Raw genomic sequence first — 13,233 nt, 5'->3', positions numbered from 1 at the left:
ATTGGTTTTGCTTTATTCCATTACAGGCAGTGAGGGGTGGCGGGGGTTAAATACATTCTCAATCTGGGACAGGAAGGGAAGGGTAGAAAACCAGGTCAACATGGACAAGACATCATTGAATTATTTATCTTTCAACACAGACCAATTTCTAAATCAGTTTTTATCAATTCTGTTAAATTCTGCCAATAATCTGTCATATAGATCTTTCTCACTAAATAGATTCATTTTTTTATACATTTGTACTTTTTCTATATATGTCAATATTGTTATAGATTTGTAATATACCTGTTATCATAATACAGTCATTTTCTACCTTATTCTATTTTCATTTAATCTTTTTTATTTTTTTTATTTTACAAAGACAGGAAACAAGACATCTGCATATAAATAATGACACAAAGAAGACAGTGCTGTACATGTCATGGTGAAAAGGTACTGTGGCAACTTCCTATGGTGATGCTGATATAGCCTACACTGGGCCGTGACCCACTGCAGCAAAGCTATTTCACACTGGTTGCTCAATACTGTGCTGGCAAAGTAGAGACTGCTGTGAGAGCATGGATTTGTGTGGTGTCAAACTGTAATCTGGCCACAGAGTGAGGCCTGTTGAGTGAAACCACAGCAAAGTCATTTCTAAGAGTACAGCTTCTATAGGTCACCACAGTGACCCCTTCAGAATGGCTGTATTGTATCAGAGGTCACTGTAATGACCCCACTTCCTATTATAGAGTCTGTCTCTCTGCCATCACCATGGCAGCTAGTGGAGGCTGCTGAGGGGAGGACGGCTCGTAGTAACGGCTGGAACGGAACGAATGGAATCAAACACATAGAAACTGTGTGTTTGATACCATTCCACTAATTCCGCTCCAGCCATTACCACGAGCCCGTCCTCCCCAATTAAGGTGCCACCAACCTCCTGTGATGTTGACCCCCATTACTTTTTCACTTGGACAGAGATATTTTCCCACAGAGATATTCCCTTATTTTGAGAGAGTCGGCTGAAATTAATCAGACTTTCCCAACAACTGAAAGCGAACTCATAGAAAGCAAACCAAACTGTTACAAGAGTAATAATAAGGATAATAATATCATCAATAATAGCAATAATAGTAAGAAACAACAGTAATAAATAATGTAGTATGTTTGATCCAACCAATACAACCCAACTGATATTAAATATGTTTGCCACATATTTTAGTAAAATGTAGTGAAAGTGGGCACTACAACCCATCCAGTTCAACCCCAATATGCTTGAGATTAACCAGTTTAAAGGGAAACAAAGACTTAGAAGTCATTGACATAATTGTGTACCTCAGCAAGACCCCTTTAAGAGGAATGATCTCCTACAGTGCATATCATGGTTTTTTTAATAGCATAATTGGCTTGGTACAAACTGTTGGAGAGAGACATGTTGTGGGAGATATGTGCCATGGCAGTATTGTAGGGATAGCTTCCTCATTCTCTTCAGGGCGTTTTAACACAGTTTGAACGGGAATAGACTGATTGGCTATTAAAGGGAGCGATACCAATATGTATCTTCTTCCTCTCTGAGTTAAACTTGAAACCTGTATCTTTGTTTTGTGTGAGTGTACATTTTGCAGTATTTCACACAAACATAAACAATATCACATCTTATAAATACATTTGGCAATACATTATTTGGCAAAAAGGGGGCAAATTGTGCATTTTGATGTGTGTTAGATGGTCGGCATGTTATTAAGAGTTGCTGACTGACGAGTGATTTCTGTAAAAAAAATGGATACTACCTTTCTCATGCTATAAAAGACAACCAAAGACCAAAAACCACATTCTTAACATTTGTCACAATCACTGTTTTAAGACACATTAATTATCTATGATCTACACTCCTTCTCTTCCACACTGTCATTTCCTGATAGACCTGAGAAACAAACCATAACGTCTTCTCTCTCTCTTTCCTCTCTATTGTTCAGCATCTGTCTCTGTTTTTTTTACTTTCCTGATATTAAAGATGAATAAGCTTTAGGAGCTGATAAGGGAGGAGGGTAAGTTAATTGTGGTTATGTGCCAATGCAAACCCTACCTAGTGACTAACTCCTCCTCATCCCTGTTCAGTTGTCTCCCATTTGATAAAGTCACGTCACTGCATGGCTGTAATGCTACCATGTGTTGATGTGAGTGAGATAGTGTGTGTTGGAATGACAGTCAGTGGTGAGGCTATTCACCCCAAAGCAGCACAGGCCCCTGGCATGCAGACAGAGATTCAAATGTATTATTACAATAGTAGTGAAAATGCTATACACAGCTTTTGACACCTGAAAATGGAACAAGAGTTTTTCATCTCAGTCTTATTCATTATGGTCTGCCATGTCATGTCTTTGTAAGGTACTGTAACAGCATAGCAGATTGCATTCCATCGCATGCATGTTCAGTGATACTTTAATATCAGATAGATGCAGCAACGGAATAAGGAAAGAGGAGAGAGAAAGAGTCATGGAGAGACTGAGTGGGCCACTATACCATAGACGCCAGTGAGTTTTCTTCAGGGTGGGGACAGGGAATGGAGGTTCGTAGTGAGTGCGTGGGAGGAGGTGCTCCGTCGGCGGGAGAGAGGTCATTGAGCTCACCAGAGGAAGAAAGAGGGAATGAGGGTGAGAGGGAGATGCCAGAGGAAGGGTCAGCAGATCCAGCAAAGGTACGGGGGGGCTTGGGGACCAGGTTAGGCTCCATTGTGGCCCGAGCCAGAAGCTGTGTTTCGTCCCCCCTCTGTTCTTCCCCTGGACCCTCTCCCTGACCATACGACCCCCGACCGGACTCAGACTCCCCGTCAGACAACTCCAGAGGCGGTGAGCCACTGCCATCCAGCCTGAAGAGAGAGTCCAGGTACTGTGCAAACTCCAGCACTGCCTGACTAGGGTTGCCGTTGGACAGCTGGGCTGGAGGAGTGGAGGAGGAGGGCTGTGACTCTCCTGTCTCGGTTTCCCATCCTTCTCCCTCTACTCCCTCCTCCTCCCCATGGCTGATCTGTGGGCTGAGGGGAGCATTAGGGGTGCTGCCCGGGCTGTAAACGCCAGGCATTTGATGGCATGGGGCGGCACAAGGCTCTTTTTGTGTGAAAGGCTGACCTATAACACTCTGGGCCAGTGGTGCTGGGGAGTGGTAGCCGCTGTAGTGCGGAGTGGAAGGGGAGAGGCGCATGGAGTAGTCTGGGGTGGAGCCGGACCCCAGAGGAGTGAAGTAAGGTCCTGCCTCTCCCAGCTCGTGCTCTGGGGTGGCCTGGTAGTGGCAGTCGGCAGCCAGCAGCTCAGTGCGGGAGCTGAGAGAGGGGTTCTCCTCAGGGATGGGTGCATTCATTTGGAAGGGGAGGCACCCCAGCATGGGCGAGCCCCTGAGTGCAGCTGAGGAGCGTCGGGAGTCCAGGCTGTAGAGGGACTCAGCGTCTGACAGGCTCTCCATCACGGCCAGGGGGGCGTGGCGGTCCCTCAGCTCCACAGTAAGGCGCTCCCTGGCCCCCCGCAGAACCACTGGCACTGGGGGCGGGGGGCACTCCGCAAAGCCATCCAGTGATATCTCAGAGCGAGCACAGGAACTGAGAGGAGGAAAGGAGGGGAAGAGGAGGAGAGCAAAGGAAAGGGGGGAGATTGGAGGGAGGAAGGGTGGGGTAACAGATTCACCAAATAGAGAAACATTTGTTTTTAAAAAATGGGTCCGTCACAAGAGAAACATGATGTAATGAAATCAAAATATGATAGAAATAAAATGGAGGCAGAAATGGGAAGGGGTCAAGTAAGAAAAAAGTATAATATGGTAGGAATAATACAAGATGGATGAGAGTAAAGAAAGGAGGTATTAGAGATAGTAGAGATGACAGAGTGATAGAGGAGAGGGGTTGGAGCACAGAGGTAGGAGAGGGGGATAAATTGTTAAGGTTAGGGTTACACTTCAATCACTAACAGGACAATAGACTACTTCTGTTCTACAGGGGCTAAATCAGAGGGGGGCGAGGGGGGAACTGTGTACGACCATACGTTTCCACTGATCTGGAGTCAGACCAATGACTGTGGGTCAGAGAGCGAGGAGCGTGCATGGGAGAAAGGTACAGTGGCAGAGTTAAATGCTGTCATGCTTAGCTTCTATCTGAACACATAGAAGAACAAACTGTGAAGGTATATTCTTGCAGACTCTTGCACATAACATACAGGCGACTGCCAAAATAAAGGAAACAACAACATAAAGTGTCTTAATAAGGCATTGGGCCACCATGAGCCAGAACAGCTTCACTGCACCTTGGCATAGATTCTACAAGTGTCTGGAACTCTATTGGAGGGATGCAACACCATTCTTCCACGAGAAATTCCATCATTGGCTCTTTTGTTGATGGTGGTGGAAAACACTGTCTCAGGAGCCACTCCAGAATCTCCCATAAGTGTTCAATTGGATTGAGATCTGGTGACAGTCGGCCATGGCATAATTGTTTTCATGCTCATCAACCATTCAGTGGATAGGGGCATTGTCATCCTATGGGGGCAGAGCCATGGTAGCCAAAATATTGTAAAAAACAGGAACCACACGTGTGGAAGCACCTGCTTTCAATATACTTTGAATCCTTAATTTACTCAAGTATTTCCATTATTTTGGCAGTTACCTGTACAAATGCATGAGATTTTGACTATACACAGTCAGTCATACATTTTTCCAATCTCTGCCCTGACCCTCCCACAGCTCCACACATATCCCAGTGGACTAACCGAACGCTGCTGTTCCTGCGGTGTTTGGTGGTTGGGGTGGGCTGCTGGGAGGCAGGAGGGGGGGCGGCTGCCATGAAGATGGTCTCTGGGTTCAGGTCCACCTCGGTTGGGCTCACCATTACCTTAGCAGCCGACAGCAGGGCCGTCTTCCCTTTGTTATAGTTCTCCAGCACCTGTCAATAATACGATAGGAGGAGGAGCAGTCAATTTACTGCCACCAGCATTGTAGACATTATTGACTGATGATTTAGAGGCTCTGGAAGGACTGAAGAAGAAGAAGGAGGGAGAGCAGTAACAGTGAACAAAGGCTAAGGTGATCAATAAGGATAATTTAAAGTGCTGTAGAACTGGAATTGCCTGTAATATGTAATTGACATCAGCAAGAACAATGGATTGACAGGTAGTACAGGAAAAAGTGAATGTTAAGATGATTGAAAACAAGGCATTAGAGACAAGTCAACACTGTGTCAAGTGAAGGGAAAGATTAAGGTCAGAAACACTAAGTCCATCCACCCTCATTTGTTTAAGCATGGTACTTGAATACTGAACAAACCTGGACAGCACAGGCAAACACCAAACCCGAGTCGATACCAAAGTCATGCACTATACCCCTGGATACAAATCTCACACAGATTAGACCTTCACCTTACATGTTGCTGCACAAGTATTCCATAATATGTAGGCCTATGCCAGATGTATGTGTGGTGTGTACACCCTAAGTAGGTCATTCATCTAAACTGATGAAAAGACAAGAGAGCACAGACAACAGTTACTACATTCATGGTAATCACATCACCACACAGTTAAATGTATTATGTCTTTAATGAGTTAAAACACAAAATGAAAAAAAGCATGATTCAAAAACATACAATATCATTAATACATAAGAAAACATTTGGATCACAAGCCATGCAATTGTTTTTTTAACACATTGTGACATGGAATACAACATTACAATATGAAAATGACAAATGGCTATAATGGAGTTAACACTGAACAAACATGCATGGTATTGGTATGAAAGCTATGTGTAACAGGAAGAGATGGACAGAGAAGGATGTGAGTAAAAACAGTTAGCTAAATGATGGGTGTCAATCAGCTTATAAAAAACAAAATGAAGTACAGTACTTTTCTGGATGACTATGGTACATACTGAGAACCAGGCAAAAGCTCAATAAGGCAGCAAGCAGCATGACCTTAATATTTCCATAGCAACAACAATAGAAAAACACATCCCCACCACCCCAGCAGAACCATAGGGGATACAATCTCACATCTGAACAGAAACAAAGCCACCAAGACCAAATACTGTAAAACACATCAGTAGGTGCATCTCTAACAGTGCTCAGAGTGCTCTCCCACCACCCACAGTGCAAAGCAGTACCGGGGAAGTACTGTTCTGCCTCCTTAACGCCATGACCAGTGCTCGACTTGGACTGAAATAGGTGCCGGTAATCATTTTGAGTGCTGGTACTGTTTACATTTAGGTGCAGGAGCTCCACAGTACTTGTGAGCTAGGAAAAGGAGCTCAAGCAGTAGAACCTTTTTAGGTGCAGGTATTCATCTCTGGTGAGCTCCTGCCCAAGTCAAGCACTGCCCATGACTAATAGACAAGCACGTCCTCCCTCTTTTTAACAAACACATTGAGATAGAGTATTAAGCCAATTTATCTTTTGACAAATTACATCAATGAATTTAGCATAAACGAGGGCTAGCTTAGTGCTCCATCATCTCACTAATATAAAGTCAACTGGTCTGATTGGTGGGGGGTTATTTCAGGCTGGTCAATCTGTACAAGTAGTCATCACTGTCAGGTAACAGGCTACTCTAATCTAATATAAAACCAGACCATTAGAATCTATTTGATATGACAACACGGTCTACAGTAGCCTGGTTGCCGGTCTGTTTGTGCCATCATGCCAACTGTGGGGGAACTGTGGGGGAATCAGAGGACTCTGAGAAGCTTAGCACGTCCTCCTTACTCAGGACACCTTGAGCTGCCAATTAAGAACAGCAGGAGGCCACAAGGAATAATGAGGAGGGGTTAGTGTTGGAGAAATGGGGGTAACCATGGAAACCTCACTGCATCTAGAGATAAAAGTGTGCGTTAGTAAGTAAGTAGGGTGTGTGGTGATTTCTCAATCAGAACAATTTGAAGCTAGAGCTAAGAGTAAGACAGGGTTTGTAAGACTGAAGAGGCAGAGGGGGACTGTGAGCTGGAAAGGAGAGGTAGAGGCTGTAACATTACACCAGAGGATTTGGGATAGGTAGTGGGAGGGTGGTGGATGGTGTATTTGAAGAGTCTACTTGGAGGGGATGTAGGGGTATTGGATAGTACAGGTTCAGAGTGGGTTGGTGGTAGGGTACTGCAGGGAACACCTGTAAGAGGAGTAGAGGGGGTCCGTCTGTCATGATTGTGGGGGGAAAGGGTAGGTCTGTTTGGAGGGTACTTGATGCTTGAGGGGAAGAGAGTGGGTGTGACACAGAGGTGTAGAGGACAAGTCAGTTTTCTGAGTTGAGGGGCCATTCGACAATTGGGAGATAGAGGGTTGGTCTATGTGGGAGATAGCGGGTTGGTCTATGTGGGAGATAGCTGGTTGGTCTTTGAGGGAGATAGCGGGTTGGTCTATGAGGGAGATAGCGGGTTGGTCTATGTGGGGGGAGGTATTTGATGGTTCAGTGGGGGAAAGACTATCTATAAGAGGAGGGGTAGAGTGAAGCTGTGTTTGGGGAACAGATGGGGTATCTGTAAGAGGGGGGGTAGATGGCAGCTCTATTTTGGGGGTAGAGGGACAATCTGAAAGAGAAGAGGGAGAGGAAAGGTCTTTGTGGGTATCAGAAGATGTATTTGAAAGAGGAGAGAAACAGAGTGGGTCTTTCTTGGTATCAGAAGAGCTATCTGAAAGAGGAAAGGTAGAGGGTGAGTCTTTGTGGGCGTTAGAGGAGGTATCTGAAAGCAGAGGGGTAGAGGGCAGCTCTGTTTCAGAGGTTATGACCACCACAGTGCTGGCTGGTTGGCCCTCATCCTCCATCTCCACTGGCTCTGCCTCTGCCTGCTCAGAACTGAGACCAAATGGTTCCAGTACCTGCAGAGACATCATAAGTATCACACAGACATACAAACACACCACTGCAGTTTCAATCACACAACACCATGCTTACACCAATACCCCCCACACAGCAGACATACTCCAACACTAATGCAGTTCCATCAGAGTAACCCCAGTATAGCCTAAGCATGTAGTGCCTATGGAGCAGACCAGACACAACATCCAGCACACCGTCAGTGAACAGCACCTTCCCCAGCTACAGCACTAGAGCAGCACAAGAAAACATGAGGTTAGTTCTAACTATTAATTGAAAACATACAATTGTTAGGAAAGCTTTTACAGACAGAAACCCACAAAAACATCCATACATAGAACATTCATCCAGTGTCGTCACCTGCCAACTCAGAGTATGAATGATGTTTGATTCATTGATATTTCCCTCAGTGCATTTCACCAGTGCCCCGCTACCTTATTCTGTCACCTTCTCCAACAGAGCATCTGACCAGGACCTCTACAATCTCATTTTATCTACAGGAAACAACCACTCATCCCATCCAACACACAAAGGAAACCCAGACAGACATGTACAGTGTATATATTATATCCACAGACCTTGTTGAGTCCCTCCATCACCATGTGAGGCATGTGCTCATTTAGCATGGCAGGGGAGATGATAACCTCGTTGAAAGACTTGTTATCCCCCCAGAGAGCTGAGTAGGTGGGCTCCTCCTGTCCACAGCTACACACAGAGAGAGGGGGGGGGGGGTCAGAGAAGTGTCAGCTAAATTATATACGCAGCAAAATGATGTATGCATGCACGTTTATACCAGTAGTAATGTCTGAGTAAAGCCAGCCTTTTCCCTAGTACAGTTTCTTTCCAATCAGAGTAAAACATATCACACTAGATGTGTACTAAACTGATTGGTAGTATACACAGTATACAGTCTTCAGATGCGCCCCCAACATCAGTCAAATGATGTTGAGGCCTGATCTTCCACTAGTGCCACGCAGTACCTTTCTAGACAATGTTCCGGACGGTAACTATAGATGTGGCAGATGTACCCAGTGTAACTTCACAAACAAATGTACAATGTTCAATCACCCTATCATGGGAAAGGGCATTAAGATTAAGGGCATCATTACATGTTCCACAAAAAATGTGATATACCTGATGAAGTGTATTTGTGGTCTATGCTATGTAGCTAAAACAAAAGGAGCTCTGATAACAAGGACAGCAGAACACAGGAGTAATATCAGGACCCTTGACCAGAGAAACCATGTGGCTGTGCATTTCATGGAGGCTCGTCACAACATTAGCTCTTTGAGATACATTGGCATCGAACATGTTAAGACTCCTAGGAGGGGCGGAGATACTGATAATCTATTATTGAGAAGAGAATTGTATTGGATTCACCGTTTGTGTACCATGTCTCCTAGAGGTCTGAACCAAGAGTTTGATATCAGACCATTTCCTACATGAATATGTCACTTTACTTAGATTTTTCTTGCCTTCCAGGTTACCCACTTGGTCATTTTGTAAATATATATTATTTTCTGGAACCACTACATGTACCCATCTCATTGTTATTAAATTATTAGAGATACACAAATGTTTTTTGCACCCACCATGCGTCATGTGAGGTGAAATTTGTATATTTTTGGATGTGAGCACTCAGTTTGTTTGACCTGACGAAGATCAGTTTCGGATCGAAACGTTCTCAATAAAGTGGTGAATTGGGAGCTTTAACAGTGTGCGGGCCTTCTTGTTCTATACTAATATTCTTTATTAGCCCACCACCTATGTTTTTAAGGATGTGTGTATAACCACAAACTTTTCTATGCATGCACATTTATATCAAAAGTAATGTCTGAGTAAAGCCAGCCTTTTCCCTAGTACAGTTTATTTCCAATCAGCGTGAAACATATCACACTAGAGGTGTACTAAACTGATTGGTAGTATACACTGCCCTCACCCACCTGGACAAAAGGAATGCATATGTAAGGATGCTGTTCATCGAGTACAGCTCGGCCTTCAATACCACTAAGCTCACCACAAAGCGCTCAGCCCTGGGACTGAACTCCTCCCTATGCAACTGGGTCCTGGACTTCCTGACGGGCCGCCCCCATGTGGTGAAGCTAGGCAACATCACCTCCTTCACACTGATCCTCAACACGGGAACCCCACAAGGGTGCGTCCTCAGTCCTCTCCTGTACTCCCTCTATACCCACGGCTGCGTGGCCTCACACAGTTCCAGCTCCATCATCAAGTTCACTGATGACACAACAGTAGTAGGCCTGATTACCAACCAAGACGAGATGGCCTACAGAGAGGAGGTAGGCATTCTGACGGCATGGTGCCAGGTAAACAACCTCTCCCTCAACGTCAGCAAAACAAAGGAGCTGATTGTGGACTTCAGGAGGAACCAGGCTGGGCACGCTCCCATCCTCATCAACAGGGCCACCGTGGAGAAGGTCAAAAACATAAAGTTCCTCTGCGTAAACATCTCCAAGGTGCTGAAATGGTCAAACCACACGGACACCGTGGTGAAGAAGGCACGACAGCGACTCTTCAAATTCAGGAGGCTGAAGAAATTTGGACTGTCCCCGAGGGCCCTCAGAGTGTTCTACAGGAGCACCATCGAGAGCATACTGTCGGGCTGTATCACAGCCTGGTACGGCAACTCCACCGCCGTTGACTGCAAGGCTCTACAGAGGGTGGTATGCTCAGCCGAACGCACCATCGGATGCACACTGACTGCCCTCCAGGACACCTAAAACACAAGGTGTCGCAGGAAGGCCAAGACGATCATCAGGGACCTCAGCCACTCGAGCCACTGCCTGTTCTCCTCGATTTCATCACTCCGACGCGGGCAATATAGGATCATCATGGCAAAAACTGACAGACTGGCCAATAGCTTCTACCCCCTGATCATCAGGCTGCTGAATAGCCACCACTAGTCAGCTACCTACTCCCCCTGTCCCACTCCTGCCCCCCGGACTTCCTACCCCCCGCGGACATTTTACCTCCCCCTCAATGGACATTTATCCACCCGCCCCTCCCTCCCCTGCACCCCCTCAACCCCCAATGGACATTTATCCACCCGCCCCTCCCTCCCCTGCACCCCCTCAACCCCCAATGGACATTTATCCTTGTTACTCACTCGTCACTCTATGGACAATATCCTTGTTTACACACTTCTAACTGCAGCAGCTGTATAGAATTTAAAACTAGCTGTAAATATGTGTATATATACAGTATATGCTATCCTGTGATCTTTTTCCATTCCATTATTTTACTTTTTATTACTACTATATAGTATTACTACTATTATTATTTGTGTTATTGTTTCACCCACTTCTCTTTTACCTGCATTGTTGGTCAAAGAGGATTCCACTGTACCCTGAAATTACATCTGCGACCCTGTGCATGTGACTAATAAACTTTCTTGTGCCATCATTGTAATACCAGGCCTCTTACCATGTCTCTAAGGGGTGGTTGTGGACCACGTGGATGACCTTGCCCGGGGGGTAGAGGGGGGTGGAGGCTGACAGGGCGATGCTGAGATCACTGGGGTGCAGCCAGAGACGGGTGCTGGGGGGCACGGGGGCCGCCTGGGGCTGGGGGCCGTCGTCCACAGGCAGCTCGGACTTAGGAATGCACTTAGTGCCCCCTGCAATGATCCTCCACTGGCAGAGAGATATCAGCAGTTACAACCTATACTGATAGCGGTTAGAGCATAGTGTTGATGCTTCATTTCTGTAGAATATACGGAGCTTGATCACACACACACTTTGCTATCTTATTAGAAATACATGCGCTACCTTTGGCTTGTCGCTCTTCTGTAAAACTTCCAGCAGGTGGCGCCGAAACCCCTCCAGCTGAGAGAGACCAATCCTAATAGAGACAAGCAGCAGAGAAATGAGTAATATAATAATAATAATAATAATAATATGCCATTTAGCAGACGCTTTTATCCAAAGCGACTTACAGTCGTGCGTGCATACATGTTTTGTTTTTTTTGTGTATGGGTGGATCGAACCCACTACCTTGGCGTTACAAGCGCCGTGCTCTACCAGCTGAGCTACAGAGGACCACTACAGAGTACAACTGTACACCATGACAGATATGATACTTGAGATCGGAGGGGTTTCTACATAGATGGCATACCTTGGGACAAGGTCCTTTCCCAAAACGACAGAGGTGACAAACTCTTTGGAGTACTCCATGGCATCCTCACTGTAGAAACAACAAGAGGAGAAGAAGAAAGTCAGAGACACAAAAAGAGAAAGAGGATGTGAAAAAAGGAAGGGTGGCTCAGAAAAACAATGTGTTTGTCTAGTAAGAATGTGGTGTACACTTCTCCTTCCCCGATCTCTTTCCCTCCGTCACCACTGAAATTGTTGCTGCTGAATTTCCAACCAGAAGTTTTCCACACACAGTCTGATCTCATTCCAACTGGCTAAATAATTCAACGTCTCCCCACAGCAAACGTCGATGTGTAGAGGCATCAAGGCCCGCGATGAGTTGCCCTTCGATAAAAAGCATCCAAGATCTCGACATCGGTGTCATAAAAGGGAATACATTTATATCGGATCTAATCAATATCAATAGAGATCAGAGACAAACGGGCTAGATCAAGAGTCACGACTGACAAATATGAAGAAGAAAAGAGATCTCAGCACAGAAATCACTGGTGTATACGGAGATGGTGCTTCTGAGTTCCCTGCTTTATGCTATAGCCTAGAAACTGGAGGACTTGACAAAAGGCCTCTACCTCATTTGATCAGCACAGACAGTCTAGAACCAGTTCTAACCACAAATTACCTCATCTCAGAACAGCACTGGACTGGCAGAGCACTGGAACATGTCATATGTTCACACACAACCTCTTTCACCATGATTTACATTGCAAATCCAGTTTGAGGGGACTGAAAGACACACATGGACATGTTACACAGTGATCTTATGACTGGTGAAGGCTGGACGTTTCAGTGTGCGAGTTTTGTATACTATAGGTCATTTCTTTCCCAATGCAATTCCAGGCTGTATAAGCAATGGGATATGGATGTCTGATGCAAAGTTTTCTTGATCCGAGTAGGTCTTGGTGCTTCCTGTCCTGTTGCAATAGCTACAAGTGGCTACAAGCAATGGGCCGAGCAACTACATCTACCATATAGTTTGATGACAATGATGAAGGCCGTAGTTACCTCAGAAGGCCACCTGGTGGAGAGTAGGAGTAGCACTGCAGTGTGGGGTACAGGGGGCGGAGCAGGAAGGAAAGGATGGCTGCAGTACCAGCACCAAGGGAGTGTCCCACTATCACCAGCCCGTAGTGCATGGTTCCCTTACCCTGAGAAAAACCTTAGGATTAGACTTGTATATACACACACACACACCCTTCAACAAAATCTTCTATTTCTTCTAATGCTCTGTTCCCATGAAAGTGGTAGTTATG

At 45.5% G+C, this 13,233-nt stretch overlaps 1 protein-coding gene across 1 annotated transcript in view; it reads right to left on the bottom strand.

Moving 5' to 3' along the window:
• Positions 1-2,493: 2,493 nt before the first annotated feature.
• The window catches only part of LOC311128217 (diacylglycerol lipase-alpha-like), a gene marked incomplete at its 3' end in the record, with an annotated part of 37,516 nt that continues 26,776 nt past the window's right edge, over positions 2,494-13,233 (bottom strand). Inside the window, exons 15-21 of the mRNA XM_084160251.1 lie at positions 12,986-13,128; positions 11,946-12,014; positions 11,600-11,672; positions 11,256-11,464; positions 8,390-8,516; positions 4,728-4,900; positions 2,494-3,568 (exon numbers count right to left, since the gene is read on the bottom strand). Coding sequence (XP_084016377.1) covers positions 2,494-3,568; positions 4,728-4,900; positions 8,390-8,516; positions 11,256-11,464; positions 11,600-11,672; positions 11,946-12,014; positions 12,986-13,128 — 1,869 coding nt within the window. The remainder of the gene's footprint in view (positions 3,569-4,727; positions 4,901-8,389; positions 8,517-11,255; positions 11,465-11,599; positions 11,673-11,945; positions 12,015-12,985; positions 13,129-13,233) is intronic.

Source organism: Coregonus lavaretus, assembly GCF_964263955.1.
Source record: "Coregonus lavaretus genome assembly, chromosome: 4".
Classification (NCBI taxonomy): domain Eukaryota; kingdom Metazoa; phylum Chordata; class Actinopteri; order Salmoniformes; family Salmonidae; genus Coregonus; species Coregonus lavaretus.
The sequence above is the reverse complement of the archived record's forward strand: the minus strand, read 5'-3'. Positions and strand labels throughout refer to the sequence as shown.